The 15,537-nt window shown below is 43.4% G+C and overlaps 1 protein-coding gene across 2 annotated transcripts; it reads right to left on the bottom strand.

The window, feature by feature from the left end:
* Positions 1 to 247: 247 nt before the first annotated feature.
* APMAP (adipocyte plasma membrane associated protein) lies at positions 248 to 13,903 on the bottom strand. Of its 2 annotated transcripts, XR_010027192.1 has the most exons (10): positions 13,768 to 13,903; positions 10,722 to 10,838; positions 10,111 to 10,226; positions 8,758 to 8,850; positions 5,454 to 5,570; positions 4,780 to 4,954; positions 2,730 to 2,864; positions 2,179 to 2,371; positions 1,750 to 1,937; positions 1,064 to 1,200 (listed from the first exon to the last, which is right to left on the bottom strand). XR_010027192.1 is itself a non-coding variant. In XM_063152525.1 (9 exons), the coding sequence occupies exons 1-9, from the start codon at positions 13,857 to 13,859 to the stop codon at positions 991 to 993; spliced, it is 1,248 nt and encodes a 415-aa protein (XP_063008595.1). In that variant the 5' UTR covers positions 13,860 to 13,903; the 3' UTR covers positions 248 to 990. The 2 variants fall into 2 exon arrangements, 1 of the variants encoding a protein (XP_063008595.1); XM_063152525.1 differs by lacking the exon at positions 1,750 to 1,937 and having other exon boundaries at positions 248 to 1,200.
* Between the last annotated feature and the right edge of the window lie 1,634 nt (positions 13,904 to 15,537).

The raw sequence follows: 15,537 nt of genomic DNA on the forward strand, positions 1-15,537 counted from the left end.
ACATGCATTCCAAAAACTGCCACCAAAGCCTTCCTCATCCACCAACAGTAGGTTTTACAGGTGCTATTTGAGTCCACATCCACCTTCAGACACCAATTTTCCCCAAAATCTTTACCAGTTCTTCATAAAAAGCATGTTGAAGAGGATTCCTGCAGCTAGCCCTCTTCTCCCTGGAATGGTCACATAGATAATGAACAGGAGACTTTCAGGACCTGGTAAAACATGGAAGAAATACTACAAACAACCCTTTTGAGACCCATTGGGACTAGTTCTTAATAACACAGAAAACGTAATTTTCATTCATCATCTGATCTCAATGCCATAAAGAAACACAGGAGTCCACAGGTAACGATCCAATTTGATTCTGCATGTTGATTAACAGGTAATTGCAATGTCTGATGTTACTTACACAGGTTGGGACTGAAGAAACCCAGTGGCATAACTGGATTGCTAGGCATGTCCTGGATGTTGCTGCCTCTACCACAGCACCATGGTAGAGCATTAGAACATGCACTGTAATCATTCCCGGACAGGAGGCACTAAAACAGAAATTAACACATGCAAGCCACCCTCTTCCACCCAAATCACACACAATTAAACTCCATCCATCACAATTCCTTCCAGAGTAAGAGGACACACAGTTGCATGAAAGGCGACATGATGGTGTCTGTTGAAGATGATTCCAAACAAGGCTGGGCACAGGAAAATCAGTGGATTTCCTTGGAGCAACGAAGAACTGAATGAAGATGCCTCCCCATAGTCCTCAGATGTGAACAGTAATACAGGCCAGCCCCAGAGCATGAGCAGTGAGCCAAGACAGAGGACAGGTACAGTATCTCTTCCTATGGCCACAGTGCTGCTGCACCGTAACAGACAGTCTGTCACTTTTTGTCACACTTTTTGTCACTTGGTCACACACTGCCTCAAGCTCATGCTCCCTCTGCACCTCTGGAGCAGCACAGGACAGTGGCACTCATCATGGGCAGGCAGTTAGACGTGCTGGAGATCAAGTCTGCCAATGTAGGGAGAGCGGAAGGATCCCAGGTAGAGGTGCCCGTCGTGCTCGTGTGCCTCGCTGACATAAGCCACTGTCACCCCAGTAGGATCATGGAAGCTCCTTTTGTAGGATCCTGTCTCACTGAGTTCCACAACAAGGCTATATCTGGGCACAAACTTTGTCACAGTTTCCTGACTCAGCAACTGGAAGAAAAGAAAGAGAAAGAAAAATCAACAAAAGGTTTTGCTCTCCACAATCTCATCTCAGACATTTACACAGGCAAAGACCACTCCACGCTCCTCAGAAGCAGCAGCTAAGAACACAAGGACACATTTTGAGTGAACACTCTTACACAGGGTTAACACATCAATATCTGAAAAGCCAACTGGAGAAGAAACAAAAGGATCAGCAGAAGCTCCCTCTGCTCCAGAGGCAGGCTGAAAGGCTGCCCACACAAGAGACAGCAGCTTGCTCTGGTGCAGCTGATGCCAGGCTCCCCTCAGCATCACTCAGAGCTCCTGCACTGCACCAGGAGAGACAGGGACAGCACAGACCTTGTTCAGCTGGAATGAAATCCTAAGCACTGCTTGCTCTTTTTTATTTTTTTGAGGACAGAAGTGTTTTCAACTCTTTGCATTGTTTAAAAAGCACCATGCTGTTTCTTTAGCCCTTAAAAAAACCACATTATCCTTGCTCATCCTAAAGCAGGGTGACACAAAAACAGGCATAAGTGAACCAGAACAAAATGTCACCTAACACCATCCACAAGGTGCACACTGTCTCCTAGGGTGCTTAGGGCAGGCCTGGGAACAGCTCACACTTCCCAAATGCTCTTCAGACACCTGGCAATAAGCAGTTTAGGCACTTCAGGTGAAGTCTTCACATATCCAAAGGAAGATCCTGTCTTGCTGCATGGTTAGACATAGTCTCTTTTTCATTCCTAAGATCAAGATGGAAGGCAACTTAAGAGATGTGTACCTACTCAAAGAAGCAAATGTTAAATTTTACTACCTATTAATATATAAAGGTTGTTCTACCAGGGGAAAGCAACAACAGTTTTAACCACAGCTCCTAATGTTTTTAAATCTTCCTGTGAAGAGGAAGAAACAAATATTTATCACTTCCATTCCTCTACTAAAGGGGATATTTTAAAAAAATGTTCTTTTTAATATTTTTTTTACCTTGAATATCATCCTTTTAATCCATGTTTTTTCAGATAAGAAGTCCAACCAAGAAAAGCCAGGATTGGGTCTCACAGCTGCCATAGCTACCCAATATCCTCCAGAGCTGCTTAACCTGATATTGTCTGGAAGACCAGGCATATTCTCAACAAACATATCTGCTCCACCTTTCATCAGCCCAGACACATAATACCTGAAAAGTATAGACGAGAGATTAGAACATCTTAACTCAACCAGTTTAAATAATAAATGAGAGTCCCAATATTTAAAAAAATAATTTTTTCCCATTATCTTGTTAGAGGGAAGTACAGCACTGCCACACACTTCTCCCCAGGAAAAAAGTCAGCTTACTCCACTGTGTTTAGGGAGCCCATGATGGAAAGATTATGCAACCCAGATGTTTAAAGTGAAATAAAAAAATTAAGTATTAAGGAAGGTCACCATCTTTGTCATTTTCAACCAGGCAAAACTTAAGTGTAGGGTTTGTCATTCCATTCATTTATTTAAACAATCTCTACATAGATTAGTAATAATTCCAAAGTCATACTCACCTTCTGATTCTAGCCATGGTTGTCTCCTGCACCAGGACAAAGTCTTCTGCAGGAGAGAGCTGCACACCATTGGGAAACCTCAGCCCCACCATTAACACTTTCACTTCTTTTGTCACTGTGTCATATTCAAGGAGGCTGAAAAAAAAAAACAAAAACCATTTTTGAGTGAAGATGAATATTTATGCGTCTGTGTTTCATTTTTCAGGCATTCCATCTTTTTTCACATGCACCACACTTAAGTTAAGAAGGCAGAACAGCCAGGAAATAACAAGTCAGCATTCATGAAGGATTTGTGCTGAATGCAATGCTAACACCTTTTAAAACAAAGCTCCATGCCAGTCCTCTTGAAGAAAAAAGGGCAATCTCATTTATTTTGCTGCAGGTCTCATTAGCAACACCCACACAATTCCCTCACCCTCCCCTGCGCTGTGCAGTGTTTGCAAAGGTGAGTTTATAAAGAGAAAATATGTGAAGATCAAAGAAGTGGTGAATTGCACTCCTACAGCTGAGCTGACAGCAAGTGAAATGCCTTGGTGTCCTAGGGTGATGTTATGATGCTTGTATCCCCATTTGTATGTTCTATTTATGCTGGATATTATGTTCTGTGCTGTGACAGTGTTTACAGGGGGTCCTGGATGAGGGAAGAGATGAGGATCTGACTCCATGTTTCAGAAGGCTGATTTATTATTTTATGATATATATTACATTAAAACTATACTAAAAGAATAGAGGAAAGGATTTCATCAGAAGGCCCGCTAAGAACAGAAAAAGAAGGAAACAAAAGCTTGTGTCTCGGACAGAGAGTCTGAGACAGCTGGACTGTGATTGGCCATTAATTAGAAACAACCACATGATACCAATCACAGATGCACCTGTTGCATTCCACAGCAGCAGATAATCATTGTTTACATTTTGTTCCTGAGGCCTCTCAGGAGAAAAAATCCTAAGGAAAGGATTTTTCAGAAAATATCATGGCTACACTGTGCCTTCAAGACTGGCTCTGAAGAGTGAATGTTTTGTTTTGGTTTTGTTATCAGCCACACCCCCACAGCTGGCAGGACACAGAGATGGGGCAGTGCTTTTTGCTTCTGCTCATTAGTTAGTTTAGCTAAGCAGTCCAAAGTTTTCCCTGGACTTTTTCCTTTTTCCTTTTTCCTTTCCTTTCCTTTCCTTTTTCCTTTCCTTTTTCCTTTCCTTTCCTTTTTCCTTTCCTTTCCTTTTTCCTTTCCTTTTTCCTTTCCTTTCCTTTTTCCTTTCCTTTCCTTTTTCCTTTCCTTTCCTCTTTCCTTTCCTTTCCTCTTTCCTTTCCTTTCCTCTTTCCTTTCCTTTTTCCTTTCCTCTTTCCTTTCCTTTCCTTTTTCCTTTCCTTTCCTTTTTCCTTTCCTTTCCTTTTTCCTTTCCTTTCCTTTTTCCTTTCCTTTCCTTTTTCCTTTCCTTTCCTTTTTCCTTTCCTTTCCTTTTTCCTTTCCTTTCCTTTTTCCTTTCCTTTCCTTTTTCCTTTCCTTTTTCCTTTCCTTTCCTTTTTCCTTTCCTTTCCTTTTTCCTTTCCTTTTTCCTTTCCTTTCCTTTTTCCTTTCCTTTCCTTTTTCCTTTCCTTTCCTTTTTCCTTTCCTTTCCTTTTTCCTTTCCTTTCCTTTTTCCTTTCCTTTCCTTTTTCCTTTCCTTTCCTTTTTCCTTTCCTTTCCTTTTTCCTTTCCTTTCCTTTCCTTCTCAAACCTGCTCTGGACTAAGTCCTGGAAACATTGAGAGTTTGCACCCTGTGGTGCAGCTACCCCAGCACCTCAGGGACTGAGAACAGAGTGACCACCCCTAAGAGAGACTTTCTGAATTTGTCATCTTTTTCACAGTGGTGCCATCTGGTATTGTTCATTTTGTGTGCTGGGGCGTGCTGTGCCTGTTAAATAAACAGGTTCTTTCCAGTTCTCTCTGAGGAATCCTTCCTGAACTGGTTGGAGGGAGGGGCTGTGTGGGTTTGCTTTCTGGAGGGGACCCCCTTTGGAGGTTTTCTCCCAAATTTGCCCTAAAGCAGGACAGGGAAGGAGATACTTGCCGCCCATCATCTGTGCCCTCCATAAGCAGGAACATGTAGTCTCGTCTTTGCCATTTACTGCTGGAGTCAGTGAAGTAGATCTTCCTCCCATCCCTGGTCACTGTAAGATCGTTTACAAATGACAACTTCTGGCCCTCTATGGGTGTTTTGGTTGACACAAGCATCTTTGTTTCACCTGGATACAAAAAGAAGGAAAAAAAAGACCCACAATGTAGCCACACCAAAATGCATCTCTCTTTACTTTGTGTAGGTTTGGGTTACAGGGAAGTGAAGAGCTTCTCACTACCACAGTGAGATCAAGGCAGAAACAAAAGTACAGCAAACACAGCAAAAGGTTTTCTGTATCAATCTTTTTCTTTTCCTTTTATGAAAGCCAAAACAGCTACAACAGAGCTCTATTCATGGATCCTAGGATACCAATTTTAACAACAAAAACCATGCAACACCAGAAGATAAGTCACTGGTAGCCCTGATGCAGACAGACAGACACGGAGAGGAAGTGATTGCTACAGGGAAATAAATATCAAGTTCTTGCATGACTCATTTCATCCAGACAGCTTCAAATCACTTTACAAAAAAAAGACAGGCATTGTTTTGCCTGCAGCATCTGGCAAAACTGCAAATGAAGCCCAGATTTGTCAGTGGAAGAAAACTTTGGAGCAGAGAAGTCATACCTGTGTCAGGATCAACTTCATAGAGTCCATAATAAGCATCTGCCACAAACAGGGTGTGATTTGGCCCCACTCTCATGCCAAGTGGTCTTCCACACATTGGCTCATCCCCACGGCCTCCTAAGGAAACAATTTTAAAATGGTTTTCCAAACGGAAATAAATACAAGGCATTCAGGGTACCTACACAGGTGTGTTGGGTCTGGCTGGGATGAAAATCCCTCCCAATGCTGTGCTTTGCACAGGCAGCTAAAAAGGTGTTTTGGTACTGCTGAGCAGGGCTGGCACAGCATCAATGCTCCCTCCAGCAGGCTGGGGGTGGGCAAGGTCCTGGGAGGGGACACAGCCAGGACAGCTGGCCCAAAGTGACCACAGGGACATTCAATGCCACATATGAAAGCTAAGAAAAAGGAGAAGGAATTATTATTTACATTTGCCTTCCTAAACAAACTCCACATGTGCTGCAGTCCTTCTTCCTGAGAAGCAGTCAGGCATCACTGGCTGATGGAAAATACAGAATAAAATATAAGTAAAATAATAAATAAAATATTTGAGGTTTGGTTTGTTTGGTTTTTTTTTCCCTTGCTTGCACATGTGACTTTTGAGTCAAACTGTGGCTTAGAAAAATTCTATGGCATACATATGGTACATACATTCATTTAAAAATTATTCCTACTTTACTAGGTGGGAGTGAAGCAGATATGCCCATGCCATGTTTTCACCAGTCTGGAGATGATAATAGAATCTGTCAGGCTAGTAACTAACAGCTCCCCAAGTTGGAGTAGAATCAAAATTTTGGATTTAAAAAAATGCTTTTTCTCCAAAAGAATCAGTTTTATGCAGGTTTGTGGATGTGTGTGCTCTGTTTTTAGAATTAAATAAATTTTAAATTTAAAAACCCTTTGTTTTTCTGAAAAGGTCCAACATGGTCATGAACAGCTAGTTTCTCAAGACAAAGACACTGAAGACTTCTATATGAGAAGGAAGGGGAAATCTGCAAACCTGAAGAATTTAGATAAATTCAAGGAGATATTTGAGTCCTGAAGAGCTAAGAACTTCAGAACTGAAAACCTCAGCATGAGAAATTTTGCAGATGGCTACAGCCAGCCTTTCCACTTCCAAATTCAAGGAGCACAGAAGTCCAGGACTTTGCCCCCAAAGAACCAGGGCAGCACATCCTTCCCACCCCTCCCAAGCTGCTCAAGTCCAATGGAAATAAGCAGGAGAAAGGTGATTCTTCACACCCACCCCCACCCACATTCATGCCTAAATCCAGTTTCCCATCAGCTGTCCTACCAAGGCTGTTCTACTTATCAGGCAGCCCAGAGAGTGCTGCCAAGTCAGCCCAGAGTCTGATCACGTGAGAGTCTAATCATGTCTAATCATCCACATAAAATTACAGAGAATAAATGATGGACATGTCAATGAGAGCTAACAGGGACAGCAACAATTCCTGACCTTCATTTCTAACTGGCAATCAGCACAGGCCTGCAGGACCTCAGGTGAGTTTCTGTATCATTGCCACAAACAAAACTCCCATCAGTCCCAAACAAACACCTCAGGTGAGTTTCTGTATCATTGCCACAAACAAAACCCCCATCAGTCCCAACAAACACCAGCCAGGCTTCTCAGGCTGCCCAGGCACTGCTGAGATTGACATTAAGCTCTCCACAGAGATGGTTTTGTGATAAATAAGCTGCCACCAGTTTTCCTCACTCAGTTCCAGAAATCCCATTAAATGAAGCAAATAATTTGTTCAGGAAGAGGTGCAGAATTCCACAACAAATAACTGCAATTTAGCAGTGAGAAAACAAAAATGCCACGGCCCATGCAGGATCTCTAAGTGCAGCAACAACTCCCACTGTGCTTACAAACACAGGAAGGGAAAGAGGCACAACAAAATGCAAGGCAAAATTCCATAGATAGGGAAGATTATATTCAGAAATCTCTAAGTAAGTTGCTGTCCTTCTGTCCTGGGTAACCCAAAAAAGGTGTATTGTATTCCATATCTTCCCTACACCAAGATGACTGCTGTGCCTTTGGAAGCCAGGAGCTGGAAGAAGAGAGCTGGGAGACCTGGGGTCCCTCAAAAAGAGAAGGAACAGGCACACAGAGCTCCTCTGTCCTCCCCAGGGCTTGGGAGCAGAGGCTGCAGCTTTTTTTGGCCAGGCTGCCAAGAAAGCTGTCTGGGCAGTGCAAGGCAGGTTTGTTTATTTCCAGGCTTTGGAGGATTCTGGAACATCCTTCTGGCTGCTCAGTTTCTGGGCCATGGAGGACGTTTCCTTCAGATCTTTTTTTGCTGCTGCCACCCAGGACAGCTCCACCAGCACCATCCCCTCTCTCCAGGAGTCCCAGCCACTGACCCAGTTCCAGCTGCCACTGTCAGGAGAGTTTCTCTCAGGTGGTGTGGAGCAGATGGATCAGCAGCATTTGACCGGTTTTGGAGAGGATTCTTCTGTTTTGTCCTTGTTCCCTGGTGGCTGTTGTTTGGGGGATGGGGGGGTTCTGTGATCATGGAGGCTTGGTTGCTGTGTTGATTTTTCTTTGTTAACAAGATTTCAGCATGTTTGTATCTAGTGGTTATTACTGTTATCTTGGTTGTTGCTGTTTTATTTTTAGTGAACTGCTATTTTTTTCACTTACATCTCCTCACATTCATCTCTCCTTATTGGTGAAAAAGAAAAGATTAAAAATACAAGGAGAGAGAACTCATTGTGGAGTGTCCTGTCTGTATAATTGTTTTAAGCCAAGACACTTTCCCACTCACAAATTAGCTTGAGTTCACTCACTCACACTTGTTTAGAAGTCCTCAGTTTTTATGAGGTAGCCCTTCAGCTCAGAATCTTGGTGACTTCAGCTTTCATAAATATTAAACCAGGTTGCTGCCCATGTTTTTTTTCTTAAGACAGATGCTTTTTCTGGATGGACTAACAGGAAAAGGAGTGTTATTTGTGATGCACTTCACTCTTGTCCTCCTCCCAATGTTAAGATGCAGGATCTTCCACCAGCACATCATCCACAGTGGAGACCTGGTAGTCATGACACAAAACCTCCTTGCATTCCTAAATTTTACAGCGGGAAATTGTGTGCTTTGCTATTAAAACCACCCATTTCCATTCTTTTGGCCCTCTGTTCTACCCTTCCTTCCAATGTTCCAGTATTTTCACTCATACTTCACTAATACAAATACATTAATATTTCTGCAGAACAAGATGTGCACCTGCAATCCAGACTGAACAGGGCTTAACCAACACATGCCCTGGACCCAGACATTTTCAAACACACTGTGCTCAGGAGCTGTCAACTCACCACAAGGACCATGGCCAATTCTGGCTATTGTTTGTATTTCCCCATCTTCAATTTTGATTATCTTCCCATCAGCTGTCCCAGTAAACAGAACATCTGCAAAAACAGCTTGTGTGATTAAGCTGATCACAAAACAATACTGGCAAGCATCCTTCTACTAGCATGAAGTAAGGAATATGGAGAACTCAACTCATTTATTCACAGAAAACTTATTCCCAGTCAGGTTGATTATTTCACTCATAGGTCAATTGTCCATTGCAGGAAGGTTTCCATAAAGAGTTTCCAACAAGACTAATGAAACCAGGCAATATAAAAAATCAATAGCTTCAGGTAATCCCTTTAGCACACTGTTAGCAGATACAGGTAAAGAAATGTAATCTGAGGAAAGAATTTACAGTAGCTTCTTACTGTGTAATGTAATTTCTTACAAATATTTTACTAATAAATTAGAAGATAAAGTAGAAGGGTAATAAATTATATGGCACCTACTGAGCACCTCTTGCACCAAAGGATCTTTCAGTAGGGGTTAAGAGTATTTCCAAGTATTACCCCTCCTTCAGGAGTCAAAAGAAACAACTCCTGCACAATGCTGGGCTCCCACTAAGAGGATGTCATGGCATTAGAAGGACAGGGAACTCATTAAGAAATTGCTCAGAGGTGGCATGGGTTTGTGACTTGAGAAGAACCCACCTACCACAAGAGAAAAGTGGCACCTATGTTGGTTAGATTTCTTGCAAGAAGAATCTAAGCTTTTAGAGTTATTAACATAGAACATAAGGGAGTTATGAATATGGGATATGATATTGTGCAATAGAATTAAACTGTAAATAAGCTATTTATCAATTTGAGATTTGTTTCCTGTCATAAAAGCAAAGACCAACACCACAAAATTCAGCTCACTCAGCAGCAACGAGCTTTAAAAGAACAGGTAGTAGTTTCTAAATATTAATTCCCAGTTAGTTTTTCATTTCCCAAATGAAAAATGGGACCACTTCCTCCAAATGTAAGTAGCCCCTGACTACACTGCTGATGGTCTCAGTCCTGGAAGACAGGGATTTTTAATGTGACAACAAGATTTACTTCAAACTCATGAGAGAGGAGAAAAACTAAACATATACATAGGAGAGGTTAGATACAGAGAAAAGTAGAGAACCAAGCCAAACAAATCCTAGAGAAAGAGGAGAAAAACTAAACACAGCATAGAGAACCTAGGTTTTTCTGCATAACACAATAACTTTTAGAAAACCGGCACATCGAAATTAACTTCCAGCGTTTGTTATCTAAGAGGGCTGCTGCTGAACAAATGGAACAATGTTTAAAGAGCCTTCTTTAGAAGCTGCTTTTGTCAGTGCTTACCCCCAATACTGACAATGGACTCTGGTCCAACCAGCTGGTTCTCCCACAGCCGCTCAGCTTTCCGTAACTTGGTGTTGGGCTCTAAAACGCCCGTCAGGAGGGGAGGCTCCTTCAAGCTGCAAAACAGGAGGACCATGTGATCCTTTGCACAAAATGCAAACATTTTTGAGCAACATATTTGATCATTTTTTCCCCCAGTTTGCCAACTCCTGCACACCTGACTTATCTTTACATAAAGCATAGTTCAAAAAGTGTTGCAGTGGCTTGAGCCCTTGGCCCTCAGTGAAAATGCAGTTCTTGTCTCACAGAAGGCAAGAGTGCACCTGTGTAATCACAAGCTGCACTGACAGCTTGGGTAGCAGACAATAATTTTCTAGGTTAATGATTAAAGAAAGTAATTCAGCTCCTTCCATGATCAGCAGGGACACACAACTGCACATTTCTGGCTCAGAAACAGACTGGGTGTGGATAACATTGCAATCACTCCCCAGTTTCTCAATCCAGACAGAACCACTTGGCACTGGGAACTCTTGTTTGCTGAAACAACAGCAGAGCATACGGGAGAAGTTAGGCTTGCAGAACATTTGCTTCAAAACAAAACAACCTTTTACCTTATGGGCTGAGGGTCTATAGGACAATCCAGGAGAACAGTCACTCCAAGCAGGGGCACAGCCACGGACACAGCCAAAGTCAGGAAGGTGACACGGAACACTTTGCTGCTGTAAGTACTGCCAAAATCAAACAAGAAATAGGATTGTTTTCAGATACAAAAGTCCTTAAAACATCTGTAGCAAACTCTTTTCTTCAGAAAAGGAAACGGTAACACTAGCACAACCACCATCCTCACCTTCAATGTCCATTTGGAACATACTAGGATAAAAAGGTCTCAGGATACTGGCATAAAAGGCTGAATATTTTTATGTGAAAGTTTCATTCATGCTACAAGTTACAGCTGACTAAAATAAAAACAAACAAACAAGCCAAAACAAAACAAATCACCGGAGAAACAGGATATTTTGGTTGTGGTTTGGTTGGTGCCTTTTGAACTTGATCTTTAGTTTTGGTAATGGTTTTGAATGAAAGCTTCCACTAAAACAACAAACACAGAAGAAGCTAAATGAATGGCTGCTTAACTTAGTGAGCACTGGTTTGAAACTCAAACCCCAGAACACAAAAGCAATCAATTATTTTTTCTTTACCCATTAAAACACACAATAAAATCAGTAAAAATTTCTTCCACGGGAGAAAACCGCATTTTGCTCTCTACAAGTTTTAGAGGAATCAATCAGGCATTTACAGATAAAAGCAGAGAGCCAAGCCCAACAAATCCCAGCCTTGAACTGGGAAAGCAGCACATCTAATTTTAGCTGTTCTGAACCATTCACTGGCCCAGGCAGCCAGGCTCCTGACAGGATCAGTCCAATAAAGACAAACAGTGCCTGGTGGTGCTGCACTAATCCCTGGACCTCTTCCACTGTTTTGTCCTTCATTAGTCAATCCAGACAGCAGGGAATATGAACCACTGCCCAGAGCACAAATATCCCAGCTGGGCAGCTACACACGTGCACTTGTACTGATATCAGCATCAAGGTAACCTTTGGGATTATCAGTGAGAACAGCACGGACAGAACCAGGCACTAGGATTTAGGCAGGATTTAAGCACTTCCAGCTTTAACAGGAGATGTCTTGAGGAAGCAAAAGCCTCCCAGTCTGTGTCTCCTTGGATCTGGAATCAAGAGCAGGATGTATGGATAAAAGCCAATCCCCAAATTTACAAAAAAAATTTCAGCCTGGTCTGTCCACTGTCCTCCAAGAGATGAAAGCTCAACAATATAAGATTAAAATACTGTCAGCACCTCTGTGATAGCTGAGAACAGCTCACAAAAAAGGAGCTGGGAATGAATAGGAACAGAATGGGAACTCATCTGCCAGAGCCAACCTAATTAAAGCTCCTGAAAGCTTAAGTAAGGACCATATCTCTGATCCTCAAGCAAACTTGCAAGGAACTGACAATAAAGGAAAAACGCAGGAAGAATAAGGTGACAAGCAAACTCACACTTCAAGCCTGCAAACTGCAAGACCTAGTTTAGATACTGCTGAAACCACAAAAATTTAAATAAAACACAGAAGCTTTACAAAAAAACTAAAAAGTAATCTACTCAGAATCCTTCTTAATCTGCACAATATTGAATAGTGACAAGTGTCAGTCACTGGAGAGAATCACTGAGGTAAAGGTCCACTAACAGTGAAAGAGAAAACCTTAGTCAATTGTGTCCCTGCGATTAATTAACATGGCCTGCAGCCGCAAATCTCAATAAAGCAACTTACCAGGACTCCAGCTATAATTACAGCAATTCAGTTGTTACTACAACTAAAAAGCCAAGACATTAAACCAGCTCTTGAAGACAAGAGCCGTCCTCAAGAGCTTCTGCCATGGCCAGAAAAAGGCCAGGCCCAGGAATTTCCTCCACTATTTTTATACAGAGCACCCCAGTGAATACTCTGGGTCAGTGATGGAGCCCTAGAAATTCAATTGCTTTGAACACCAAGAGAGGCTGAAGGCAGGAGGAGCAGCCTCTCGAGCTCGGAGATGCTGATGCTCTCCTCCAAAAACAGGGACGGGGTGCAAGCCATGATCCTTTCATTCTCATGACCCCGAAGGGCAGAGATAAGAATCTGCAGAGTACTCAAATCAGAAGAGCTATAAAATAGATGGTGAACAAAAGCATTACAAGTCATCAGCTACCTTATGCAATGAAAGGCAAAGCAAACACTACCACTCCCTCATTACAGCTACCGCCTTTAGTCACAATGAAGTGATTTTGTAAAATTCCTAAACAGAAAACTGTAAACAGAATCCTTTTTTAACTTAGCCACAAACTGACTGTTTATTAGGCCAGACAAGTGCAGATCAGCCGAAAACCCGCAGATCACTCTTTAAACTATTACCAAAACATAAACAGCCTAAACCACAATTACACAGGACTCAATCACACCCAAAATAAACCTGCACCAGCCACACTCGGATAACTATTATTGCTTGCCTGGCAAAAGATAAACAGGAGAGGGGAAGAGAGGAAAAGAAAAGGGAAGAGAGAGAAGGGAAGAGAAGGGAAGAGAAGGGAAGAGAAGGGAAGAGAAGGGAAGAGAAGGGAAGAGAAGGGAAGAGAAGGGAAGAGAAGGGAAGAGAAGGGAAGAGAAGGGAAGAGAAGGGAAGAGAAGGGAAGAGAAGGGAACACAGGGGAACACAGGGGAACACAGGGGAACACAGGGGAACACAGGGGAACACAGGGGAAGGCAAAATCCATTTTTTTGTCGTTGAAAGCCGTTCCTGCAGGTCGGCAGAACGCGTGAGGCTCTGTCCCAGCCCCTCCTCACCGTCAGCCCCTCCAGGAGGAGCAGAGCTCCGGGCCCGCACCCGCGGGTGCCCAGCACCAGCCAAGCCGGCAAACCGCGGCCCCGCTCCGCAGCGGCCCGGTGCCCCCAGTGCCCCCAGTGCCCAGCCCCGGGGCACCCCCCAGCCCTGCCAGCCCCTTCCCCGGGCCCGGACGGGCCATGCGGGCGGTGTGTGCGCCCTCCCGGGCAGCGCTCCGGGGCCGGGCCCAGCCTGGGCCCTGCAGCCGCAGCGTCACGGCGGCCGCCCCGCCCGGGCCCCACCTGCCCTCCTTGGCCTCCTGCGCCGGGCTGTCCTCGGTGATGACCTGCGGGCGGAGCGGCCGCCGCTGCCGCAGCCCCTCCGCCTCATTCATCCCGACCCCGGGCCCGATCCCGCGGCCGCCGCGCACCGGAACCGCGGCCCCGCCCCTCAATCCAGGCCCCGCCCCATTGCCCAGACCACGCCCTTCACCCTGGCCACGCCCCACTCACGCCCCGCGGTCATTCCCACAGCGATTTCCAGCCCTTGGGATGGCAGAAAAGCTTCCCAGAAACCCCTTGACTGTGATGGATTGTCTGTGATGGATTCTGGCATGTGTCAGAAATTATTTCCTTCCGTAGGAAAGTTTTGGGATTTTTGTCATTTGGGTACACTGCCGTACACAGTGTGGCTCTGGCTCATTCACTGGGTCTCAATTACAGGCTTTTTTGGGGTTTTGATGGATATCTCAGGTTTTTAAACAGATTTCACTGGCAGAACAGTGTTTCCTGCCACCTTTTCCTTTATAACCACAAGAAAGGCACGACCAGATTTCCTCTCTAATATGAAAACATCTCCAACAAAAATAATACGATTTTCTGATTAACTAAACTTTTACTGACTCTTAAAAACGTATCCAACAAAAATAATATGATTTTCTGATTAACTAAACTTTTACTGACTCTCACCATAGTCAAGTCACTAGAGTTTCCTTTTCCTGCTTGAAGCCAAGGTTCAGCTTCAGACTAAAGCACCTCTGAGTGCTGTGACTGACAGCATTCAGGGCAACCTCCTCCTGCAAGGAGCCACCAATGTCCAACACCCTGCCAGTCCAACAGCAGGGAGGTGGGAATGTCGACATGGGAATGTGCTCAGTCAGTTTTTGAAAGCAACTGTTTGTGAAAAACACCAATCATTTGCTTTTAAAATTTTAAAAGTTTAATAGTAATAAAATGGTTATAAAAATAGTAATATAATTAGAGTAATAATAATTTGGACAATTTGGATTAGGACAATATGAGACAATAGAAACAAAGAGTTACAGACAGTATGGGTACCTCTTTTTGGGCAAAATAATCCTGAAAAAGGACCCACGTTAACAGAGGATTAACCCTTAAAAGCAACAGCCTATTGCATACTCATACACCTCATCCATGATGCATAAATTCCATTCAAACACAGGATTCTGTCTGGCCAGTGTCAGCTTCTTCCTCCTAACGGTGTCTTCAGGGCTGAGCGAGGCAGGAAGAAGTTCATTTCTCCTGATAATGGAGCAATAAATTCTCTTTCTCTGAAAGATTTAGGTGTCCTGTGGCTGCCATCTCATGATGAGTCCTTTCTTTAGGAAAAAAGTATCCTACATAGCATAGTTTCTATTTTAACATAATGCTATAACCTAAAACTATATTTAACACACTACCTGAGAAAATTAATACAGTATAACTTTCTAACACAACACATGTAATATTAATTTCAAAATTTGCAAAAAGCCAATCATAAAATACGCATTTTTTCACATGTTGAACTGCCTGCACATCTTCAGGTGGAAAAAGCAAACTCCAATGCGGGAAGAGCTGCTCTTCCAGCTTCCCCGGCCCTGGTCAGTGTTGGAGTCAGGATTCCAGCCTGCAGCAGTTTGCAGGTGGTGTTTGACAATGCACTGAGGTGGGGGCACAATTTCACTCCTCATGCTGTGCACTGGGAGGTGCTATTGCTGCTCTGGTTTTGTGTGTTCTTGTTTTTCCTGTGGCAGCTAAAGGTTGTTGAAATGTCATTCAGAGCCCTTGCCTTTC

Source organism: Melospiza melodia, chromosome 3, assembly GCF_035770615.1.
Source record: "Melospiza melodia melodia isolate bMelMel2 chromosome 3, bMelMel2.pri, whole genome shotgun sequence".
In the NCBI taxonomy this organism is placed as follows: domain Eukaryota; kingdom Metazoa; phylum Chordata; class Aves; order Passeriformes; family Passerellidae; genus Melospiza; species Melospiza melodia.

Bases quoted from the DNA above. Each gene is read 5' to 3' on its own strand.
- APMAP (XM_063152525.1), bottom strand. From the start codon at position 13,859: ATGAATGAGGCGGAGGGGCTGCGGCAGCGGCGGCCGCTCCGCCCGCAG. The intron at 2,865-4,779 runs GCAAGTATCTCC...TTTTTTTTTCAG, and splicing joins GAGGGCACAGATGATGGGCG to CCTCCTTGAATATGACACAG. The intron at 2,372-2,729 runs GTGAGTATGACT...TATACTTTTCAG, and splicing joins ACCATGGCTAGAATCAGAAG to GTATTATGTGTCTGGGCTGA.